Here is a 25,203-nt window from a genome sequence, read left to right as displayed (position 1 = left end):
GGCACTGAAAAGGCAATCTTTTCATATCCTTATCTAGAGGGATAGAATAGAAACAATCCTTAGTCTATAACCCAAAGAAGCCATTCTCTAGGCAATTGAGTAGGAGATGGAAGTCCATGCTGAAGAGTTCCATAGTTTGCATCTGTTCATTTACCTTTCTTAAATTAGTCAACAACCTCCATTTTCCAGATTTCTTTCTTACAACAAATACTGGGGAATTCCAAGGAGTTAGAAAAGGTTGTAAATGTCCTTGGTCATGTTGCTCTTGTACTATATCTTATAAGGCCTGAATTTTATCGCTACCTAAGGGCCACTGTTCTATCCATACTGGTGTTTCAGTTTCCATTGTTTAGGAACGGATAAAAGTGTTGGCAGGCTTTCAACAGCAGCCCTGCCTAAAAAACTGGTTTTTTTTTTTTTTTTTTTTTTTTTTTTTCCCTGAGGCTGGGGTTAAGTGACTTGCCCAGGGTCACATAGCTAGGAAGTGTTAAGTGTCTGACACCAGATTTGAACTCAGGTCCTCCTGAATTCAGGGCTGGTGTTCTATCCACTGCACCACTTAGCTGCCCCGAAGTACTCATTTTTAATCCTAATTGTTGTAAAATGTCTCTTCCCCATAGATTGATGGGGATTTTTTTCAATTATAAAAGGAGTAAAAACTCCTGTTTCACCTTCAAATATCCATCTTAAAGGGGTAGCACTAACTTCAGCTGCTATTGATCCTCCTACCCAGACATGTAGGTGTCTGCCTTATTCTTTGGCCAGTGACTGGGCCAGTTGGCACCTCTAATGACTGTGCGATCAGCACCAGTGTCTACCAATCCTTGTAATGGTATGCCATTTATATAGATGGTGAGCATAGGTTAGCTGGCTGTCACAGCTGCTGTCCAGTATATTCCTGGATTTTGTTGCTTGGAGTCAGAATCTGGGCGACTATCATCAGATAGCTTAGTAAGAGTCTGTATCAATAAACCTGATGCTACTACTTCCCCTGGTTGATAAGTCACACATTGTCTACCTGTATTGGTGTCTGGGATATTGCTTGGTTATCCAAGTGCATCTGCTCAGTTTCAGCCCTTTACATGCATATGTAGATATATACATACATATATATACATCACTCCTCCCCTCCACATCTTTCCTATCCCTACTTACTCTTTGCTTTAGTTCTGTTCCTTAAGTTGTTTGCTGTTACTTGATCTCCCCCTACCTATGGATCCTCATATCCTCATTTGTTTTTTTCCCCTCACTCTTTGGTTCCCTATCCACCTATCCTGTCACCTTCTTTCTTTCTTTCTTTTCTTTTTTTTTTTTTTTTTTGAACAAAATGTGTTGTTTATTACAGAAACTTTCTTGAAATGCAAATTTCTTGTTTCATATTTAAAAATTTTTTTTATTTTTTATAATTATAAATTTTTTGACAGTATATATGCATGAGTAATTTTTTTATAACATTATCCCTTGTATTCATTTTTCCAAATTATCCCCTCACTTCCTCTACTCCCTCCCCTAGATGACAGGCAATCCCATACATTTTACATGTGTTACAATATAACCTAGATACAATATATGTGTGCAAATCCCATTTTCTTGTTGCACGTTAAGTATTGGATTCTGAAGGTATAAGTAACCTTGGTAGATAGACAGTAGTGCTAACAATTTACATTCACTTCCCAGTGTTCCTTCTCTGGGTGTAGTTGTTTCTTTCCATCATTGATCAACTGGAAGTGAGTTGGATCTTCTTTATGTTGAAGATATCCACTTCCATCAGAATATGTCCTCATACAGCATTGAAGTGTACAGCGATCTTCTGGTTCTATTCATTTCACTCAGCATCAGTTGATGTAAGTCTCTCCAAGCCTCTCTGTATTCCTCCTGCTGGTCATTTCTTACAGAACAATAATATTTCATAACCTTCATATACCATAATTTACCCAACCATTCTCCAATTGATGGGCATCCATTCATTTTCCAGTTTCTTGCCACTACAAAGAGGGCTGCCACAAACATTTTGGCACATACAGGTCCCTTTCCCCACTTCAGTATTTCTTTGGGATATAAGCCCAATAGCAGCAATGCTGGATCAAAGGGTATGCACAGTTTGATAACTTTTTGGGCATAGTTCCTGATTGCTCTCCAGAATGGCTGGATTCTTTCACAACTCCACCAACAATGTATCAGTGACCCAGTTTTCCCACATCCCCTCCAACATTCATCATTATTTGTTCCTGTCATCTTAGCCAATCTGACAGGTGTGTAGTGGTATCTCAGAATTGTCTTAATTTGCATTTCTCTAATCAGTAGTGATTTGGAACACTCTTTCATATGAGTGGATATAGTTTCAATTTCATCATCTGAGAATTGTCTGTTCATATCCTTTGACCATTTATCAATTGGAGAATAGTTTGATTTCTTATAAATTAGGGTCAGTTCTCTATATATTTTGGAAATGAGACCTTTATCAGAACCTTTAACTGTAAAAATATTTTCCCAATTTGTTACTTCCCTTCTAATCTTTTTTGCATTAGTATTGTTTGTACAGAAACTTTTTAGTTTGATGCAATCAAAATCTTCTATTTTGTGATCAATAATGATCTCTACTTCTCCTCTGGTCATAAATTCCTTCCTCCTCCACAGGTCTGAGAGGTAGACTATCCTCTGTTCCTCTAATCTATTTATGATCTCATTCTTTATGCCTAAATCACGGACCCATTTTGATCTTATCTTGGTATATGTTGTTAAGTGTGGATCCATATCTAATTTCTGCCATTCACCTTATTTCTTTATAAATTTTGGAGGGTGCTATACTCTTCATGATATATGTAGTGTTGCCTATTTAATCCATTCCCATTGTAAGTAGGTTTTGAGAACTATGAGCTCTCCTCCTCTTTGATGTTTCTATGTCTCTTCTTCCTCTGCCCCTCATATGTAAAATATAATTACTATTTTTATCGTTACTTTGACCCAAACTTTCTTTTGAGGTACCCTATTCATGTCAATATTAAATGCATGGTATACATTTACCATGTTTTTTTAAAAAAAAAAAACAAACATTTTTCTTGGTTCATGTTGAGTTCCTTCCAATTAATCTTTTATACTGGCTCTTATATGTTAAATTTTATATAAGTTGGGGTTTGGTTGATAAAAAGTCCTGAAAATCTACAAGTTCATTAAATGCCCATTTTTCAGTATTACAGATTTTCTGGATATATTTTTGATCACAGGCCTAATTCTTTTGATATGATAAGTGACTCTAGCACCTGTGGTCTTTTTTTTTTTTTTTTTTTTTTTTTTTTTTTTTTTTTTTTTTTTTTTTGTAGCTGCTGATAAATCCTAACAATTCTAGTTGTAGCTTGAATATATTTGAAGGTTTTTTTTTTTTTTTGTTTGTTTGTTTCTTGCAAAATTTTCTCTTTAATGTGAGTGTTTCAAAATCTGGCAGTAATATTCCTGTGTTTTCCACAAAGGGTTTTGTTGAAGTGGTTGATTCCTGATTTTTTTTCTATTTCTAATTTTCCTTAAGTTATATCAGTTTAGGACAATTTTTTTTTTTTTTTTTTTGTTATTTCTTGCATTATTATGTCAAGGTTCTTTTTTTGGTCACAATTTTCAGACAAACCAATTCTTATATTTTCTCTTCTTGATCTATTTGCTGTGTCTGTCATTTTCTTATAAAATCTTTTACATTTTGTTCAATTTTTTTTTTTAAGAGTCTGTTTTGTTACTTCTTGGTCTCATAGCTTTACTGGTTTTCACTTTCCTAGTTCTAATTTTGAAAGTTATTTTCATCTTTGAGACTTTGTATTTCCCTTTCTAGTTGGTTAACTTCTTCCCCATTCCCCCCCAATAATCTTGGTTTTTCTTAGATGGTTGTTATTTTTACTTTTTTAGTTTTTCCTCAATGTCTCTCATTTGATTTTTAAACTGTTTGTGTTTCTTTGATCCTGGGGCTCTGGTGAGCATTAATTTTATCTTGACTATAATGCTACTTCCATGCCTTTATTATATTTCTCCCCCCTATACTTCCTTTTCCCCTTTATTTTTAAAAAGAGTACTGAAATTAGTAATACCATTCTTGGACATATTCTATGATTTTAATAATTTTTTACTCTTATAAACACCATTCTGGTTACCATTTTTCTACTGGAATGTAATTTCTTTGAAGATAAGGACTAGCTTCCTTATGTTTATGTTCTTAAAACTTAAAACATAGTACTAAGTTTTGCCATGTAGTAAACACTTAGTAAATTCCCTGTGATTTTATCTATGTAAGGAACTATTTCTGTCTAAATGTAGAGCAGCTTGGATTCTTTGCAGTTTATAATTTTAGCAAATTGCCCAAGGCAATGGTAGGTTATATGATTAGGCCAGGGTTACACATCTAATATGTGTCAGAGGTGGGAATGGAAAGTTTTCCTGATTTGAAAACTGATTCTTTTTTTATCCACTATCTCAAGTTGTTTTTCTTATAGTGATAACTTAAAATTTAGAAAGCCACATCACCAGTAAGTTGGCTATCAGCCTGGTTTATTGGTTGAAGCAAAACTAAAGTCTCTTAGATGGAATTGTGATGTATAAAATCATAGATCATTTAAAGTGGCACATGGAAAAAAATTAATTTTATAAAGATTTTTTTTTATTAAAGCCTTTTATGTTTAAAAACATATGCATGGACAATTATTCAACATTAGCCCTTGCAAAATTTTGTTCCAATTTCCCCTCCCTTCCCCCACCCCCTTCCCTAGATGACAAATAGTCCAATATAAATTAAACATGGTAGAAATGTATAAAACTAAAATTTGGAGATTGAAACCAAATGTTTATAGAAGTTGGATAATTTTAACCATGTTTTATTTCTTTTTTTTCCTTAACAGGATGGCATAACTTCCTTATTCTTTGATTTGGATTTTCCTGCTCTGAGGAAAAACAAGAATATAGAAAATTTCTTAATTAGATGTAAGTTGCATTGAGCTTTTTTCTTTTTTTAAACATTATATAGCCTTATGACCATTTCAAAGAATTCATAAAAACATCTCCAGATTGTAATGGTATTAAAATAATGGAGAATTATATTTCTGATTTGAGTTTAACAAGTATTGACAGGATAGAGAATAATAACTTCTCAATTAATTAGGTCATAGATTTAGAACTGAAAAAGACTTCAGAAGTCTAATGGAATCCCTTTATTTTAGAAATGAAGAAATTTATATATAAAGGGAAATGTCATTAACCCAAATTTATACACATATCATTATGGGTTATTGAAATAATTCTGGAGAGAACATTGTTTTTGTTTTTGACCACTATAATATTTTTTCTTTATGTTAAGAAGAATATTTACTAGGCTATTGTGTATTCATCAGTAATGTGATCATTTCTTTGAACTATTCATAAAGATTAATATTATAATATCTTTTGACATGTAAATGACATATATATGTATAATATATATATAAATATGTATATATATACACTAGAATATTTTTTTTTTTTTTTTTTTTTTTTTTTTTGGAGGCTGGGGTTAAGTGACTTGCCCAGGGTCACACAGTTAGGAACTGTTAAGTGTTTGAGACCAGATTTGAACTCGGGTCCTCCTGAATTCAAGGCTGGTGCTCTATCCACTGCGCCACCTAGCTGCCCCTCTAGTATATATTTAATGATATTGGTAATAGTTTGCCAGGATATAAATGTATCAAAGGGTGTTAGGAATGAAGTTTTTTTTTAAGTCAGCATGACATAGTAGTAAATAGTAAACGATTTCACTTATACTAAATGGATTTAAACATATAAATAAGGGGGCAGCTAGGTGGCGCAGTGGACAGAGCACCAGCCTTGAATTCAGGAGGACCCGAGTTCAAATGTGGTCTCAGACACTTAACATTTCCTAGCTGTGTGACCCTGGGCAAGTCACTTAACCCCAGCCTCAAAAAAAACCCAACCAAAAAACATATAAATAGTGCTGATTAATATTTTGATTAATCAAATAACTGGACTATGTAGTTACTTGTTTGCACAGAATTATAATTCCAATATATGCAGTAAACTTAGTAAAACTAGAGATAGAAATTGCACTTGTGATTTCATTGATTTAGAAATCTCTCAGATGAGAAATGTCAATTAAGGCTGATTCCTTTCCTGCAAAGTCTGTTCTTAGCAAATTGCCTAGAGCACAGAACGATTAAGTGATTTGTCCAGAGTTGTGCAGCCAGTATATGTAAGCATTAGGATTTGATCCAAAGTGTTAGTCTCAAAATTACATCAGTATTCTTTTTTGGCTATTCAGTATAAATTGTAGGGTCATAATTATGATGGAACATTCAGATTGATAAAACACTAAATAAGCTTTTATTTTAATTGCAATTTTTAATACAATCTTTGTTTGAAGATCTGAAATAAATGTGATATATAAATGTAGCATATTGAAAGTCCAAATAATGCTTAGTTTCTAATAGGGAAGGTAACAGGATAGATTGTAAGAACTCTGATTCCTAGTGGCAGGTCAGATATCTGGGACTAAGAAGATTATGGTCCCAAGGGGCAGAGCATTATAATGTTAGAATACCTTAAGACAGTTATAGTAAATTTCCAAAGCTTTATCCACACAGGTTTAGTTGAAAGCCAGATCCTGTTCATAGGAATGTAGTCTCCCACCTCTGCTCTGGAGGTATGCTTAGTATCTCTTTTTCCAAAGCCTTCATTGATATTTTTCATTACCTGAGATTCAACTTCCTTTTAGTGATCTTTTATTTACTTTAATGTAGCTATTACATACACACACACATATATATAAGTTTTTTCCCATTTTTATGAAGATGCCTTTTATTTTGTAATTTTTTTATTAAAGCTTTTTATTTACAAAGCATGTGCATAACCTTTTGTTCCATATTTTTCCCTCCTTCCCCCCACCCCCTCCTCTAGCTGGTAGGTAGTCCAATATATGGTAAATATGTTGAAATACATGTTAGAGCCAATATACATATTTATACAGTTATCTTGTTGCACAAGAAAAATCAGATCAAGAAGGAAGAAAAAGAAAACAAAATGGAAGCAAATAACAGAGTGATAATGCTATGATGTATTCCGCACTCTGTTCCCATGCTTCTCTCTCTGAGTGTAGATGGCTCTCTTCATCACTGCAAAAGTGAACTGGTTTGAGTCATCTCATTATTGAAGAGAGCCTCGTCCACCAGAAGTGATCATCTGTACCACTACACACCTGTCAGATTGGCTAAGATGACAGGAAAAGATAATGATGAATGTTGGAGGGGATGTGGGAAAACTGGGACACTGATGCATTGTTGGTGGAACTGTGAACAGATCCAACCATTCTGGAGAACAAGCTGGAATTATGCCCAAAAAGTTATCAAACTGTGCATATCCTTTGATCCAGCAGTGCTACTACTGGGCTTATATCCCAAAGAGATACTAAAGAGGGGAAAGGGACCTGTATGTGCCAAAATGTTTGTGGCAGCCCTTTTTGTAGTGGCTAGAAACTGGAAGGTGAATGGATGCCCATCAATTGGAGAATGGTTGGGTAAATTATGGTATATGAATGTTATGGAATATTATTGTTCTGTAAGAAATTACCAACAGGAGAAATACAGAGAGGCTTGGAGAGACTTACATCAACTGATGCTGAGTAAAATGAACAAAACCAGGAGATCATTATACATTTCCTCAATAATACTGAATGAGGATATATTCTGATGGAAGTGGATATCTTCAACAAAGAGAAGATCTGATACAGATCCAATTGATAATTGTGTAAACTGTTTGCATTTTTGTTCTTCTTCCCAGGTTATTTTTACCTTCTGAATCCAATTCTTCCTGTGCAACAAAAAAATTCGGTTATGCAAACATATATTGTATTGAGGATATACTATAACATTTAACATGTATGGGAATGCCTGCTATCTACGGGAGGGGGTGGAGGGAAGGAGGGGAAAATTTGGAACAGAAGGGAGTACAAGGGATAATGTTGTAAAAAAAATTACCCATGAATATGTACTGTCAAAAAAAAAGTTATAATTATGACATTAATTAAAAAAAAAAAAAGAGATCTTATAGTCTTCTTGTTGCCCTGAACAATGATATCCTGGTTCTGATCATTTCAGCTAGCATCAGTTCATGTAGGTGTCTCCAAGCCTCTCTGAAATCCTGCTGGTCATTTCTTACAGAACAGTAGTATTCCATAGCATTTATATCCCATAATTTATTCAACTATTCTCCAGTTGATGGGCATCCACTCAGTTTCCAGTTTCTAGCCACTACAAAAAGGGCTGCCACAAATATTTTTGCACATGTGGGTTCCTTTCCCTCCTTTAGGATCTCTTTGGGATATAATCCCAGTAGAAACACTGCTGGATCAAAGAGTATGCACAGTTTGATAACTTTTTGAGCATATTTCCAAATTGCTCTCCAGAATGGTTGTATTCGTTCACAATTCCATCAACAATGTATCAGTGTCCCAGTTTTCCCACATCCCCTCCAACATCCGTCATTATCTTTTCCTGTCATCTTAGCCAATCTGACAGGTATGTAGTGATATCTCAGGATTGTCTTAATTTGCATTTTCTGATTTAATTAACTTTATAAGTGATTTGGAGTTTGAATTTCTTCATCTGAAAATTGTTTGTTCATATCCTTTGATCATTTATCAATTGGAGAATGCCTTGAGCTATTATAATGAGTCAATTCTCTGTATATTTTAGAAATGAGGCCTGTATCAGATCCTTTGGATGTAAAAATGTTTCCCAGTTTATTGCTTCTTTTCTAATCTTGTCTGCATTAGTTTTGTTTGTATAAAAACTTTTTAAATTTAGATCTCTAGTTCTTCTTTGGTCACAAATCTCTTCCTCCTTCACAAATCTGAGAGGTAAACTATCCATAGGAATACATTTTTAACAACTTTGATTACTAATTATGGAATTTGTATTTATCAGTACTTGTATTTTTCAATTCATTGCAGATGAAAAAACTGTGACAAAAATTAGATGCCTACAGATGAAGGCAGAAGATTTTGATGTTATTAAAGTTATTGGAAGAGGTGCTTTTGGCGAAGTTCAGTTGGTAAGAATTTAGTTTGCCTGCATTTTCTATATTTGTACAAGTTGTAATATATAAGATGAATATTAAAGTTAAAATCATTAAAATGTGGAAAGAAGAGCAGGTCATATACTTTTTCCAAGTTCTCAGTAAGTGTGAATTTTTAACCAGAAAATTTTTTAGAAAAAATAGAGGCAACTGAAAAACATAAAATGGAAAGCTTTTATTACATAACTTGAAAAGTTTTCTCGTGGGCAAATTTAATGCATGTAGGATAAGAACAATGATCACTAGGGGGAGAATTTATATCATATCTAAGGCTCCATGTTTTCTCTTGTAAGGGATAGCTTTGAAGGAAGTGCTTAGAGAATTATAAAGTGGGAAATATAGGTTATGTAAAAATATAGGTAGTAAATTAAAACTTATTTTAAAAATACATTAATATGCAAGGAAGCACATAATTCAGTAGAAAGACAGAATTGGAGATCAAAGACCTAGACTCATATTTTAGCTTTGTTTTATATTATTTAACCGTTCCAATTTTCATTTTATGTATCTGCACTAGATGACTTCAAAGATCTCTTCCAATTTTAAGTTTATTTTCTTATGAACTAGAAATTTTTTAGCATTCTTAGCATTTATTCATCTCCTGGCTCTTTTCCCTTCTGCTCCCTCTCCCTGCCTCCCCAAACACATCAACATAGGGGATTACAAAACGGATTAATGAATTTATTCAGGGTGGTTTAAGAAGCCAAAAAAGAAAATGTCTTCAACCGAAATTTACTGTAGGAAGATGCTTGAAATATCTTAATTTTCCAAATCTTATTTAAAACAAGCAAAAAAGAAAGCCAGTAGCTTTTTGATTTGTTTTTGTTGTTGTTTTTATGCTGTTAATAGCATAATATGGTGGGAATAGTATGAGAATCAGGAGACCTGATGCATACTGTTACTCAACTATGTGACCATAGGCAAGTCATTTTCCAATAGATAAGGTCTCATATGATTAGCTCTTAATTAATATGAGTATCTTTATTTATAAGTGATAATGCCTGAAATTATATTTTCATTTTTATCACCTGTGAATTTCAGTAATAATAATAAAAATAATAACTTGTTTATTATACTTAAAATTTTTCACATTTCTTTTCCCATAGCAGTTTTTGTTAAATAGATTTATCTTCATTTTACAATTGGCAAAATTGAGATTTATAATATTCATAGCTCCAGTTTGCCAGCATTTGAACTCAGTTCTTATTACTTGATATTTTAAGTATAGTAGCATGGTATAGTGGAATAAATAGAGTTCTTTGAATCATGCTTCTGACACTTTCTACTATGTGACCATAGACAATCACTTAACTTCACTAAGTCACAGTGTCCACTTCTGTAAAATGAGGGTAGTAATATTTGTGGTGCCTAAAGAATCAATGATAAAGTATTTCATATGAAAAAGTATATTATATTATATAATTATATAAATGTCTACCAACATTCTATTATATCCTGTTACCTCATCTTCAAAATGCTTAACTTTGATTTGTGTGAATTTCCTTTTGAGAAAGTTCTTTTAGCATATAATGAGCTCACATCTTGTGATTACAAAAAGTTAGGAATGAATTTGATTCTACTTTTTGACTTGAAAGAAAACACTGATCATTTATCCAAGAAATATTTATTGTCATGTACTTAGCTCTCTAAATGGAATTAATTCTTGTAAAATTGCAAACCGTCAAAATAATGGAGAAATAAAATAAGAAAATGAAAAGAAGTTGCATTTAATTTTGGATGTATAATAGTTGTTGGAATCTTTTCAGGAAATTGTGATCCTGAACTGTCATTGTATCTTACCATTCATAAATCCATTATAAAATCTGTCTAGTATTTTTGTTTGTATTAAAATCAAGTTTTTGTTTTGCCTTCTCTTCTGAAGCAATGAATTTGGTAGAGACAATAGCTGGTTAGGAAGTGACTGAATTCCTTTAGAAGGGACGAACAAAATAAACATTTTGCTCTACATTCTTTTTTTTTGATAGAGGCAGGATACAGTATGTATGTGACCTAGACAGATCCTACTTCCTGTTTGTTACTGTTTGTCCACATCTTTGTGCCTTCACTTATTTATAGACTGCCTCAGCTTATCACAAAATTAATGACAGAAATCTGGATTTTGGGGTATTTAATTATTTGGATTTTATTTTTAAAAATTTATCCCATATTATCCCATATGCATTATGTCTTTTTGGGGCTTGCTGTTTGAAAGGCCTGTATTTTAACTATACCTTTGGATGTTTATTAGCAGTGCAGGTAGACCCAGGTAACCTCTCTCCTCCATGGACTTCCATTTCTTTATATTATTGGGGAAGAAAAAGCAGCTGCTTCACAGTTGTGAGGATCAAAAATAACAGTGCAAGCAAAGCATGTTTACAAGAATTAGAAATGCTAAAAGATAAAAGTTACTTTATTATTATTGTTATTTTTTCATAGAGTTTAGTTATATTATGATCTTAATTTTTTTAATATCTTAGATTCTTGACATTCTGAAACTATTCAGATAGTCATAATTGAATAAAATAAGTGAATAAAATAATTTAGGATTGCAAAGGAAGGCAATCCTGTTGAAATGATGTATTTAACAAAATATTTTTAAAAATAATTTACAGATCCCCAGCTTAAGAACTCCTGATAGAAAAAATTTGCTTGAGACAATTTGCTGTTCTATTATTTTGTATTTAACATTCTGAAGATTATTTTACAGATGGATAAAATGACTACTTTTTAATTTTTAAGAGAGATGTAAACTTATTCTTCTGTTCTAGGCTTACTGAAAGAAACCATTCTTTGTGAACAGACAACAGAGATATGCGCTTTATCATCTCTCTACCTCATTTTAATTGTCTGGACCAGGTTTTTCTATTTTGAAAACTTTTCATTTCTTTATTTGGGATTTGCCTTAAAATTGTTTCCTACCCAGTTTCTGAGTCCATTATATTCAGGATATTGTGGGTAATAGTTTGGTTGGTCTCTTATAGTGGTCTGGTTCAAATACAGTTTATTGATGTTATCCAGAATATTTTGAGGTGTGTATTCATAGTATGGACATATGTTTTCTATCAGTCCATAGGAAATAATGAACTTAAATGGATTATTAAAATTTTCAGTTATTCATACATATTTAGCATATGTTTAATTTTTATAACAAGTAATGATATATTATACCATTTCATTACATAATGCACGTGGATTACTAAATCAGTCCTCCTGTAGTTTCTTATGTCAATGGTCTTCAGTTAAACCCTTTAGTTTTCATATTATTATTAACATTTAGTCAGTAAATATTTATCATATGCTTATTTTGTGATAGGCACTGTGTAATTCTTGGAGATAAAGAATACAAAGAAAAAAAATAATAGCACATGGCCTTAGGGAAGCTTACATTCTCAGGAGAGAAGACTACAAATAAAAGGAAACTGAAAAGAAGGGTGCTTGGGAAGTGTCCTTCTGTGGCATAGGAAGAGAGATTATGGAAAAAGAAGTGTAGAGAGTGACAAGCTGGAAATCAGTAAGAGTGGACGTGGCTGACCTGGGCACTTGGCTGAAAATGAAAAAGAACTGATCTTCCTGAGTGAGAAAGGTGTTGGATGTGGTAGAGAATGAAGTCCAGAGTGTCAAGAGTGGGGATCAAGGAATGAAGGACTGAACCATTAATCATTAATGTAGCTGTCTACTTAGCCTACTAGTTTTAACTCTAGTTTCTGTCCAATCTTCTTTTACTTTTCCCTGCATGTCAGATTATATTTCTTTTCCACTAATTTCTTTATAAGATATCTCTTTCTTTACTATTTCTGGTAAAAATGAGAGGTAACAATGTTTTTCTACTCCCCCCCCCCAAAAAAAAATAAATAAAAAAAAAATAGGGAGTTGCCCAGAGCAAAGTTTCTTACATTGTGGTTCACAAACCCGTCATGGATCATGTAATTAAATAGGGGGGAGGGGAAAGTCACAGAATTAGATTTATTAACAGTAAATGTTTGATTTGTATAGCTATTTTATATATCTTTATATTTGAGGCTGCATAAAAATTGCTTAAGTAAAAAGGGTGTTACAAATGGGAAAAGTTTAAGAAACCATGCTTGAAGAAGAATTAAGGATTAAAGTTTTGTTTATTTAGGTAGATTTTTTTCTCCCTTAGGAGTTGAGTTTAGTGTTGGAAATACAGTACTATTTTATTAGAAATATATTTATTCTCTTTCGAGCCATGCTCTCCTTCCTTCTTCCCCCTTCCTTTCTTTGCAAAAATACCAAGTTTCTAATAAAGTTACTATTTAAAACAATTTGTAACTATGTACTTTATCCCCATTAGTTAACATCTCCATATTGTCTTTAAAGTGGTGCTTTCTTCTTTTGTTTATTTAATCCAGCAATTTATGGAATTGATGTTGAGTGTTGGTTAATGAAATGATGTTCTTATAGTTAACATTAGACAGATGTTCTGTCACTGAGATTTTTTTTCCTCTATTAAGGATTTATGTTAATTTATTATAGCATATTTTGCAATTAATAAAATAAGTAAAAATACTCAGATCAAGTAGTCAGTTTATTAGTATCTCTTGTTAAAAAAGAATGAATGACAATTTTGCCATTTATAAATCAACAGGTTCGTCATAAAGCATCACAGAATGTTTATGCCATGAAGCTTCTTAGTAAATTTGAAATGATAAAAAGATCAGATTCTGCTTTCTTTTGGGAAGAACGAGATATCATGGCCTTTGCCAATAGTCCCTGGATTGTTCAGGTAAGGAGGATTAATTACTTTATTAATTTACTGTATACTTAATACATTTAAATTATGCATGAAATTGCTTAATTTATTTGTTGGAATTCAAATGTGTTTATCTTTGTTGTATGATCATCACTATAGTTTAATATTCGTAGCATTTGACACATTAAGCCATCTTTATTGCTTCCAGAGTAACATTTATTATTCTGTTTTTGAAATAAAAAGACCAAATTTAAAAACATAAATTTAAATGAAATTCTTTAATTATTTTTATAGTTATTATGGACAGTAATGTCATAAATAAATTTTAAATAATAATTTAAATAAATAATAAAATCTTTAAAGAATTTTAAAAAATTAAACCCCCCCCCACTTAAATAAATAAATAATTTAGGGGTCATGTGGGTATTTTCAAACATTTAACATTAAGTATAGCCTCCCAAAAATTACTTTAAGTATATTATTTGTTACAGTTGATTATGTATCAGTTGAATTTTATATAAATATTTATGAACTGCCTACTATGTATACAGAGCACTGTATTATGTATTAGATTAGATATAAAGTTTAAATAAGACATACTTTTTGCTTTCCTGGAATTTACAGTCCAATAGAAGAAACTATTAGATAATTAGATAATAGAAGAACTATTATAAAATAATTCATGAAAATGATGACATATACAAATATTTAGCTGAGAAAATCAGAAGTGTTGTGAGTGCAATGGAAATCCAATTTAGGATTAAAAATGTGTAACAAAACTGAGTAAAATTGAATATTACCAAACTTCTTTTTTTTAAATTTTATTTCAGGTCTTAGCATAATGCCTGTCAAATAATTGTTGTTTAGTAAATGCTTGCTGAATTGAACTTTCTTTATAGTTTATAAATATGAATCCAAAAGCATCTATTACAATTAAAATATTTTAGGGAATTATATATTATGTGGCTAGCAAAAGTAGGATGATGTATAAGAATATTTTATATTTATATAGATTAACTAGTTTTATTATTACTTTTTTTGTTGTTGTTTTGGTCACATACTGTTACCCTAGCCTACTATCATAAATTGATAGCTTTGGTCATTTATTCTTAGTTTAACATTTATTATATGCTTACTGTGGGAAAACATAGTTCTGGTTGCTGACTGCCAAATAAAAAAAAGAATAATAATTTTCCCCTCCTTTGATGTGTAGCTTGATAACATTCATAGTATTGGCATGTACCTTCTCATTTGATCTTCATAGTAACCTAGGGTGGTAGGCAAGTCTCTAATTGGGGGAAAAAATTAGGAAAGGATGTGGAATGGGAGAGGATGAGGAAAAGGGAAAATGAGTCTTTTAACTATTATGGGTTATGTAATAAAAATAAGCAAAGCAGACCAATCCACTTTTTGATAGCACTTTTAGGAACTTTTTCCTTCAAATCTTTCTGCAGTTTGTTCATTTGCTGAATGCATTGTTATTTTTGGTTATAAATAAGTCAAATTATATAAAATAAAAAAATTAAGCATCCATTACAGATACATTTCCTTACTATCATTTCAGTTTTTAGAAGGAATTACTGTTAGGTGGTAAAATCATTCCTAATTGACTTCATTGAGCATTAGAATGTTATAGACTGAAGATAAAGAACAAATAAATCCCTTTTAGAAGCCATAGGCATGTAGCATGAGTTTGTATTTATTTCATGATATTCCTTTTTTAAAAATTACTTTTAAAAACATCTACAACTGTGATAACATTGTATACAAATGATAATAGCAATTTATACAGTGCTGTAAGGTTTACAAAGTATTTTAAATACCTTTAATTTATTGTAGAACTATTTAGATATGGAAATAATGTATTTCCAAGAAAAGTTGTCTCTTTTCTGAATATTATTACCTCCCTCAAAGACTAGAAAAAGTTACTAGCCCTTTAATTCTTTATAAGGAATTTTTTTCAATTATGAAATTACTGTGGCCATTTTCAACTGTGTCTTGTACACCTAATCTAGCCAACTAATACACCATTGTTTATTGGCCAGTCCCATGTAATTTTAATGATTATCACTTGATAATACAGTATGAGATCTAGGATTCCTAGGCCACTTTCCTTCATATTTGTTTTTATTAATTCCCTCGATTTTTTTGACCTTTTGTTTTCCCAGATGAATTTTGGTAGTTTGATTGGTATGGCATTGAATAAGCAAATTAATTTAGGTACAGTTATCAGTTTTTAAAAATTATATTGGCTGGGCCTACTTATCTATAATTAATTTTTTTTCCCCAGTTTTTAATTGTTTCAGGTAGGTTTTTGGATGATTCTCTAGGATTCTAAGTATACCAACATATCGTCTGATAATTTTGTTTCCTCTTTACTCTAATTCCATCAATTTCTTTTTCTTCTCTTATTGCTATAGCTAACATTTCTAGTACAATATTGAATAATAATGGTGATAGTGGACATCCTTGATTCACCTTTGATCTTATTGGGAAGACTTTTAGGTTATCCCCATTATAGAAAAGCTTTTGTTTTTAGATGGATACTAGTATTCATTTTAAGGAAAGCTCCATTTATTTCTCTGTTTTTAATACGAATGAGTGTTATATTTTGTCAAAATCTATTGAGATAATTATATGATTTCTGTAGGTTTTATTATTGATATAGTCAATCATTTATTATGTGATATGATAGTTATGATGATAGTTTTCCTGATATTGAACCTGGTATAAATCCTACCTTTTCATTGCATATGATACTTGTGATAGATTGTAATCTCCATTCTTGTTTTTTTTTATTATTTAAAATTTTTGCTTTTACAAAGCTGAATACATGCAATATATTACTATTCAGTAAAAATTCTTTGAAGGCTGGCTGGCTGTGGATTTTATGACTGCCTTTATACATTTTAGTTAGTTAAGTGCTTTTGCTGAAAAATATAATTATCTTTCCCCGAGAGGACAATGATTAATTTATGTTTGTTTTGAATGTAAGCTCATAAGAGAAGCATATACACAAGATTTGTGTTTTTCCCCCTCTTACATAGAGACAGAATAAAATAAGCCACACCCACATACAGAAGATTAAAAATAATTTTTTTCAAATAACCAGTATTGTTTTTCTCAAAAGTAATTGTAATGTGTCTTTTATTACTCTCTCCCTTTTTTTTCCAGCTCTTTTGTGCCTTTCAAGATGATAGATATCTTTATATGGTAATGGAATACATGCCTGGTGGAGACCTTGTAAATCTTATGAGTAACTATGATGTACCTGAAAAGTGGGCCAAATTTTATACAGCTGAAGTTGTCCTGGCTTTGGATGCAATACACTCCATGGGTTTAATACACAGAGATGTGAAGCCTGACAACATGCTTTTGGATAAAAATGGACATCTGAAATTAGCAGATTTTGGCACTTGTATGAAAATGGATGAAGTAAGTATAGAATTAAAGTTGCAGTTTATTGATAACTGTAAAACATGTTAATAAGTAAACTAAAATTTTAGAGCTATAAACATACTTTTCTTGTGTGTCTTTCCTTTTCTCCTCTAATACTGCCACTGTCCTGGTTCAGACTTCCCATCATCTCACAACTAGACTATTTTAGTAGCCTATTGGTTGGTCTACCTGCCTTAAATCTCTCCCCACTCTCTGCTATCAAATTGGTCTTTCCATAAAAACCCTTCTTCACTTAGCCTCTTCCTACCTTTTCATTTTTCTTATACCTTTTTCCCCTCCACATATTTTGTGATCTTTATTTCCTTGCTATATCTCTGACAGGACTTTTTTATTTTTACTGGCTGTCCTCCATGCCTAGAATTCTCTTTCCTCATCTCCATCTCACAATATCAAGTCCTACTTTAAAATCCTACTTTCTACAAGAAATTTTCCAACTCTTCTTAATAATATTGCAATACCTCTGTGGATGATCTTGAATTTATTCTATATTTGTCTTTTTTATATATAGTTATTTTCCTGTAGTCTCCTCCTTTAGATTGGAACATTTTGACATAGGAACTGTCTTTGCTTACGAATGTGTCTTATGCAAGGTTGGACTTTTTCCACAGATGTGCTTGATTATCTTCAATTTGGCTTAGATTATTTTAGTTGCTCATGGTAGCATATTGCTTCCCTTTTTAAACTGTGAGCTCTTTAAAAGCAGGGACTATTTTTTGCCTTCTTTTGTGTCCCCTATATTTTGCACAGCACTTGGCGTAATAGAAGGTGTTTTATGAAAGCTTCTTGACTATATGCCAGACATTATGCTAAGTGGTTAAGATACAATGATTGATAATGTCATACTCTATACTAGCAAAATGAGATGACTACTTACCTTCTTGCTATGGTAGTAGGAATATATACTTTAAGCATGGGCTTGGCTGGACCATCAGATGGTCCCTTCAAACTTAATTGATGCTTCTATGGATGAGAAATTATTGTTGTTGTTATAATTCACATTTATTACTTATTCACAAGGAATAATAATGATGATGAAAATAGGTAAAATGAATGATGATGAAAATAGGTAAACCAAATCTAAAAGTTGCAACAAACATGTAATTGTTCTAAAAAACAATGTTTATTTTCAATTATTAAACAAAGAGCAAAGAATTTTAAATTAACTCATTCCATTTACATAACTTCATGAGGTTTACAATATTTTACTATGAGATAGATTATACATATATTATTACCATCACTTTCAAAGACTCAATAAATCAGTCAACAGTTATTATTTTCTGTTATTATTAGGCAGCTAGGTAATGCAGTAAATAGACTGCTGGGCCTGTAGTCAAGATTACCTGAGTTAAAATGTGATTTCAGACATTTACTAGTTCTGTGACCCTGGGCACTTAACCTCTCTTTGTCTTAATTTCTCTAATCTATCTCTCAAGGTTATTGTGAGGATCAAAAGAATGTTATTTATTTTTAAGTGCTAGACACTGGAAATATAAAGTAAAAAATAAAATTGTCCCTGACCTCAAGTTTACATTCTGTCAGAAAAATATGGCATAAATTGTTATATACAAATAAACCTCAATCTGGATCATCAATAAGATCATTGGTCTGGATCTGAAAAAAAAATCTTAGAGACCTTCTAGTTCAATCAGCATAGCTGGATCATATAGGGTATCAAGTGGTATCAAATACAAGAAGATGGGAAGGTAGGAATGGTCTAGGTTGTGTAAAGCTTGCAGTGCCAAACAAAATACAGTGTTGATCCTGGAAGGAATAGGGAGCTTTTGAAGGTAGTTGACCAGAAAGCTAAGTGGGGAGAGATTTGAGATTTGAGATATTAAGATTAGAAGGCAATTGCAATAGCCTAAGCAAGAGGAATGAAGGCTTGAGCTAGGGCTGTGTTTTTTGATTTGTATGTTTTTTGTTTTTTTGCAACTGGGGTTAAGTGACTTGCCCAGGGTCCTCCTGACTCAAGGCTGATGCTCTATCCTCTGCACCATCTGGCTGCCCCAAGGGCTGTGTTCTTATAAGTGGAAAGAGGACATACAAGAGAGATATTATGAAACTAGAAAAAATTAAGATGTCACAATGGATTATATATATTGAGTGACTAAGAATAAATTAAATTAAGACAGTGAGGTTGCAAGCTTGAGTAACTAGGAGAATGATATTCTTCACAAAAATAGGAACTTTGGAAGAGAAGAACCTTAGTGAGGAAAGATAGCTCTGGATTTAATGTTTATAGGACATAGAATTTGTGGTATTTAGGGGGCAATTTATGACACATGATTGCAACTCAACCTGAGAGGTTAGTAGTGGGTGTATATGTATTTATATATATCTATATGTATCTATATCCTTGCAATTTAGAAAAGAATTCTGAATTAGATGAAATCATTTGCTTCTTAAAGAACTTGCAATAATGACATAGAGGTCAGTAAATGATGATTAAAAAGGTTGTAGAAAAGATGATAATCTTAGCACCCTGATCTAATTAATGCTAAACTAATAATCTAATTAAAAATGGAATTACAATGAACATACAAATATAAAATAATTCTCTTATTTATATAATATTATATTTTTAATTATAATATTATTTCGCTCAGGTCTTATTGAATATCTGATTTGGTATGTGCATGAGATAATGATGTCATAATTAGAATCTTTTGTGGTTGTCAGTTTCAGCGATACTTCTCTTCTCACCTCCCAAACCGATTTGTATACATATATTTGTCTTTTAATAATTGATATTATGAGATTAGGAGGAATAAATAAAGAAAGTGATCAAGATGAAGATCAGTCACAATAAAATTTTAACTCTTCATCAGATTTTTTTTATCATTTATTATCTAGGTATTCTAATAGAGCTAATCTATTAGATCTAATATCTATGATAATTAAGCTATTATAATCTATTAAATCTAATCTAATAGATTCTAGGTAGTCAACTTTAATTGAATTAGAATATTGTAAACATGTTTGGATGTGGTTATTTTGGGTAATAATTTCAAGTAAATATATACATATTTTATCCTTTCAAAGATGCCATTTTTAAAGTTTGCAGCCTACATTTCAAAGTTGTCTTCATTCAAGCAAAGAAAGAAGTTTGGTATGGCAACTTTTTAGCAAAACAAAGCTAACTTTTTATAAGTCTTATAAATTTATAAATTTAATAAATATTTATAAATTATATAAATAAATGTCATCTAAAGAGATCTGGTGAACTCAATTTTTATGTACAAAAGAAGGAGGAACAATTGAACAAATTGAGAAGTAGGGAGGAAAGATGAAAGAGATCAAAAGATCTAGCTTCAAATCCTAGTTCTTACATTCCACCTCCAATACTTATATGTCATTGAAGTAAATGTCATATAATTTTGGGGTCTTAATTTTCTCATCTGTAAAATGAGGGAGATAGACTAAATGACTTTTAAAATTCTTTCACTTTTGTGATCTACTACGTGTAGAGAATTGTTATCAAAGATTCACATAAATATTGCTAGTGAAAGCTATGCCCAAAATAAATTGAAGCTCATGACACAAAGGAAGCTAGAATAATATAGTAAAAGAGCTGATTGAGGGAGATACCCTATATTTAACAGATGACAAAAAGAAAACATAATTATTTAACTTCAAACAATTGTCATTTGTCTTTCTAAAAATCATCTTTGGTTAATAATCTTTGAGAATTTCTTCAGGGATTGAGGTGATTCTCAATATATTTTGTAGAATTCACTTTTTTCCATTTTTTGAAATCAAAATATTTGCCCATTCTCCAATCTTGTGGCATTTCTTCCATTCTCCATGTTTCTTCCTAGTTCATATCCCTAAATCTATCAATTTGGGGAATTTATCCAGGGTGAATACTTGAACTAGTTTATTTTTATTTTTATTTTTTTAATAGCTTTTTATTTACAAGATATATGCATGGGTAATTTTTCAGCATTGACAATTGGAAAACATTCTATTCCAATTTTTCCCCTCCTTTCCCTCACCCCCGTCCCCCAGATGGCAAGTTTCCCAATACATGTTTTTTATATGTGTGTGTGTGTGTGTGTGTGTGTGTGTGTGTGTGTATGATCAATATGTGTTAAATATAATATACATATATGACCAATATATGTTAAATGCTATATATACATACACACACACACACACACACACACACATATATATATATATATATATATATATATATATATATATATATATATATATATATATATAAAACTAATATATGTTAAATAAAATATATTGTATACATGTCCATACAGTTATTTACTGTATAAAAAGAATTGGACTTTGAAATAGTGTACAATTAGCCTGTGAAGGAAATAAAAAATGTAGGTGGATAAAAATTAGAGGGATTGGGAATTTTTTTTTTAATAGTTTTTATTTACCAGATATATGCATGGGTAATTTCATAACATTGACAATAGCCAAACCTTTTGTTCTAATTTTTCCCCTCTCCCCCAAGATGGCAGGTTGACCAAAACATGTTCAATATGTTAAAGTATAAATTAAATACAATATTTGTATATATGTCCAAACAATTGTTTTGCTGTACAAAAAGAATCAAACTTTAAACTAGTGTACAATTAGCTTGTAAAGGAAATCAAAAATGTGGGTTGACAAAAAAAGAACTCCCAGAGTTCTTTCACTGGGTATAGATGCTTCCATTTATTACTGCTCTATTGGAACTGATTTGGTTCATCTCATTGTTGAAGATGGCCACGTCCATCAGAATTGATCATTGTATAGTATTGTTGTTGAAGTATATCATGATTTCCTGGTCCTGCTCATTTCACTCAGCAACAGTTGAATTAATTTAAAGCGCATATATAACCTCCTTACCTCCTCTAGTCTTCAATTCTGCCTCAGCCATATTTGTTCTTCCTTTCTTTGACAGAGGAAAGGCAGAATCAAAAAAGGATTTCAATAAAGGCAGAAATATAACTTTCGTTCATCTTTCCTTGAATATTTTGTGTGCATGTGTGTGTGTGTGTGTGTGTGTGTGTGTGTGTGTGTGTGTGTGTGTTCTAAAAGGGATAAAATCACTCAGTCTGTGATTTCCAGGAATAACCAAGAATTTATTTGGCATAGATTTCTAGACAATATGTTCCTATTGCTGTTTTTGACAGATGGTTGTCAAGAGTTTCCAGCTTGGTCAGGATGTTCATAGAATTCTCTGAACTCAGGAGCGCTTAGAGAAATAGTGCTTCAGAATCTCCAAATTTGAACTTCAAGAGCAACACCTCTTTTTTCTTAAATTATAGTTTTTATTTACCAGATATATGCATGGGTAATTTTACAATATTGACAATTGTCAAACCTTTTGTTCCAATTTTTTCCCTCCTTCCCCCCAGCCCTTCCCCCACATGGCAGGTTGACCAATACATGTTAACTACGTTAAAGTATAAATTAAATACAATACATATATATATGCACATGTCCAAACAGTTATTTTGCTGTACAAAAAGAATCGGACTTTGAAATAGTGTACAATTAGCCTGTGAAGGAAATTAGAAATGTAGGCGGACAAAAATAGAGGGATTGGGAATTCTGTGTAGTGGTTCATAGTCATCTCCCAGAGTTCTTTCGCTGGTTCAATTCATTACTCTCTATTGGAACTGATTTGGTTCATTTCATTGTTGGAGAGGGCCACTTTCATCAGAACATATAGTATTGTTGTTGAAGTATATAATGATCTCCTGGTCCTGCTCATTTCACTCAGCATCAGTTCATGTAAGAGCAACACCTCTTTAAGAATACTTGGAGGGATGGTCTTTCATTGAAGATTCTTTAACCCTAAGACAACAATGTAGCTATTTCTGCAAGGATGTTCTAATAAAAATGAATGTTGTGATTGTAAATATGTATTGAATGATCTCACTGGACCTTGATGACTTGATAAATGAACTAAAAAGCACCATATATTTTAGGAGTCAGACAACTTACTAATTCTCTGTTAAGTATTTGTTCATATTAGTAATAACTGTCTACTACTTCTAAGAGTTTGTGAGAAAAGAAAGTATAGTGGTAAAGTGCCTCATTCTGAGAATTTACCATCATGTCTCATATAGGAAGAATAGGTAGTCAATATACTTGTTATGCACCAGGGACTATATTCATTTGTGTGAATATAAAAAAATGTAACAAACCAGTCTCCACTTTTTTTTTCCCCCCCTTTTTCTGAGGCTGGGGTTAAGTGACTTGCCCAGGGTCACACAGCTAGGAAGTGTTAAGTGTCTGAGACCAGATTTGAACTCGGGTCCTCCTGAATTCAAGGCTGGTGCTCTATCCACTGCGCCACCTAGCTGCCCCACCAGTCTCCACTTCTAGTGGCTTCCAAATCCACATTTTCAGCCTTCATCTCTGCTCAGAAGTTTAGTGTCATTTCTTGAGCTATCTGCTTGACATTTCCACATGGATGTCTTGTAGTGATACCTGAAATTCAGCATGTATAAAGTAGAACTTTATTATCTTTCTTCCTAAATCCATTCTATTTTATAACTTCAGATTAGCACTCTTAGAGATCATACTCTTTTCATTTTCCCTTCACAATCCATATCCAAGCAGTTATTAATTTTTGTTCATTATAGCTCCACAAAAATTATGTTGTATGATTATGCCCTCCTCTCCACTCTTTTATAATTAGCCCAAGTCAGTCTCTCCCAACTGCTGACCTGGACAAATATAATAGCCTCCTAATTGATTCCCTGCTTCCTACAGGGAATCCTTCCTTCCCATTCTGTATATACCTGGGGAATTGATATTCCTAAACCTTAAGTTTAATCACATCATTCAGAATTTCTAGAAGCTTTAGCAGCTTTCTATTGCCTCTGGCATAAACTCTCCTGGCATTTAAACCCTTTCATGAATTGGCTTCAATATGTCTTTGTAGTTTGAAAAATTTTTCCCCCTGAAGCAATTGTGGTTAAGTGACTTGCCCAGGGGAAATATTAAATATCTGAGGTCAGATTTGAACTCAGCTCCTCCTGACTTTTCAGGGGGTGCTCTATCCACTCTGTTGCCCCTTGTCTGAAGATTCTTTACTCACCTAATATATAGGCTTTATTTTAGGCAGATTGGTCTACTTCTTATTCTTTATCTATTACATTCAGTTTCCCCTTCCCATACCTTTATAAAGGTTATTTTCCCCATTTCTGGAATGCTTTCCCTCTCTGCCCCTTTCTCTTAGGACCATAAGCTACCCACAAGGTGCAGTTCAAATGTCACTGTCTAAAAGACCCTATCCTTTTCTTTTTTTTTACCTTTCTATGCACATTGTTTCATCCCATCATTAACCTAAGTTCCTTGAGGATAGCAAGAAATGTCACTTTTGTTTTTTGTATCCCTTGTAGTATATAAGCCATACTTGTATTCTCAGATCAATTTGGGTAAAAAATAGCTATAACATCTACAGGAGAAATACTGCAAAGAAATTAAACAGGTCTCAGTTGGACAGTAAGAGTGGAAAGAATCAGAAGTTCTTATGGGTCTTCTTAGAGATATGAGAGACTAGAGAACACCTATAAACTTGTGGTATTACTTTAACAAACACAAGTAATCTTATACTATAGTATAAGATCTTATACTGGAGATCTTATACTTAATATAAAATATTAAGACCATGTCTCCTTAATTGGGTTCCATCCAACCCTCACCTGTATCCTTATTATATGCCCTTAAAATGCTGGCTTGCCCCAGACCAGTCATTACTTTTACTGTTTGGCATATAAATCATATTATTTAAGATTACCTAAGGCAGCCCTACCCAAAACTGAAAAAGTAATTAATATTTTATAAAACTAAAACAAGGCCTCATGGTTGAGCAAATCCTGTATAAAAGATTCTGTTCATAAACAACTAGAAGGGAATGGTTATAACTTGACAAATGTTTAAACTGTTCATACTAGATATAACACTTTTTTTTA

The 25,203-nt window shown here is 32.1% G+C and overlaps 1 protein-coding gene across 1 annotated transcript in view; it reads left to right on the top strand.

Annotated features, from left to right (window-relative positions):
* The window catches only part of ROCK2 (Rho associated coiled-coil containing protein kinase 2), a 140,829-nt gene that overhangs the window by 47,010 nt on the left and 68,616 nt on the right, over positions 1 to 25,203 (top strand). Inside the window, 4 exon segments of the mRNA XM_074287116.1 lie at positions 4,875 to 4,956; positions 8,969 to 9,069; positions 13,700 to 13,837; positions 16,979 to 17,239. Coding sequence (XP_074143217.1) covers positions 4,875 to 4,956; positions 8,969 to 9,069; positions 13,700 to 13,837; positions 16,979 to 17,239 — 582 coding nt within the window.

Source organism: Sminthopsis crassicaudata, chromosome 2 (assembly GCF_048593235.1).
Source record: "Sminthopsis crassicaudata isolate SCR6 chromosome 2, ASM4859323v1, whole genome shotgun sequence".
Classification (NCBI taxonomy): Eukaryota; Metazoa; Chordata; class Mammalia; order Dasyuromorphia; family Dasyuridae; genus Sminthopsis; species Sminthopsis crassicaudata.
This window is presented reverse-complemented; position numbering and strand designations above follow the sequence as displayed.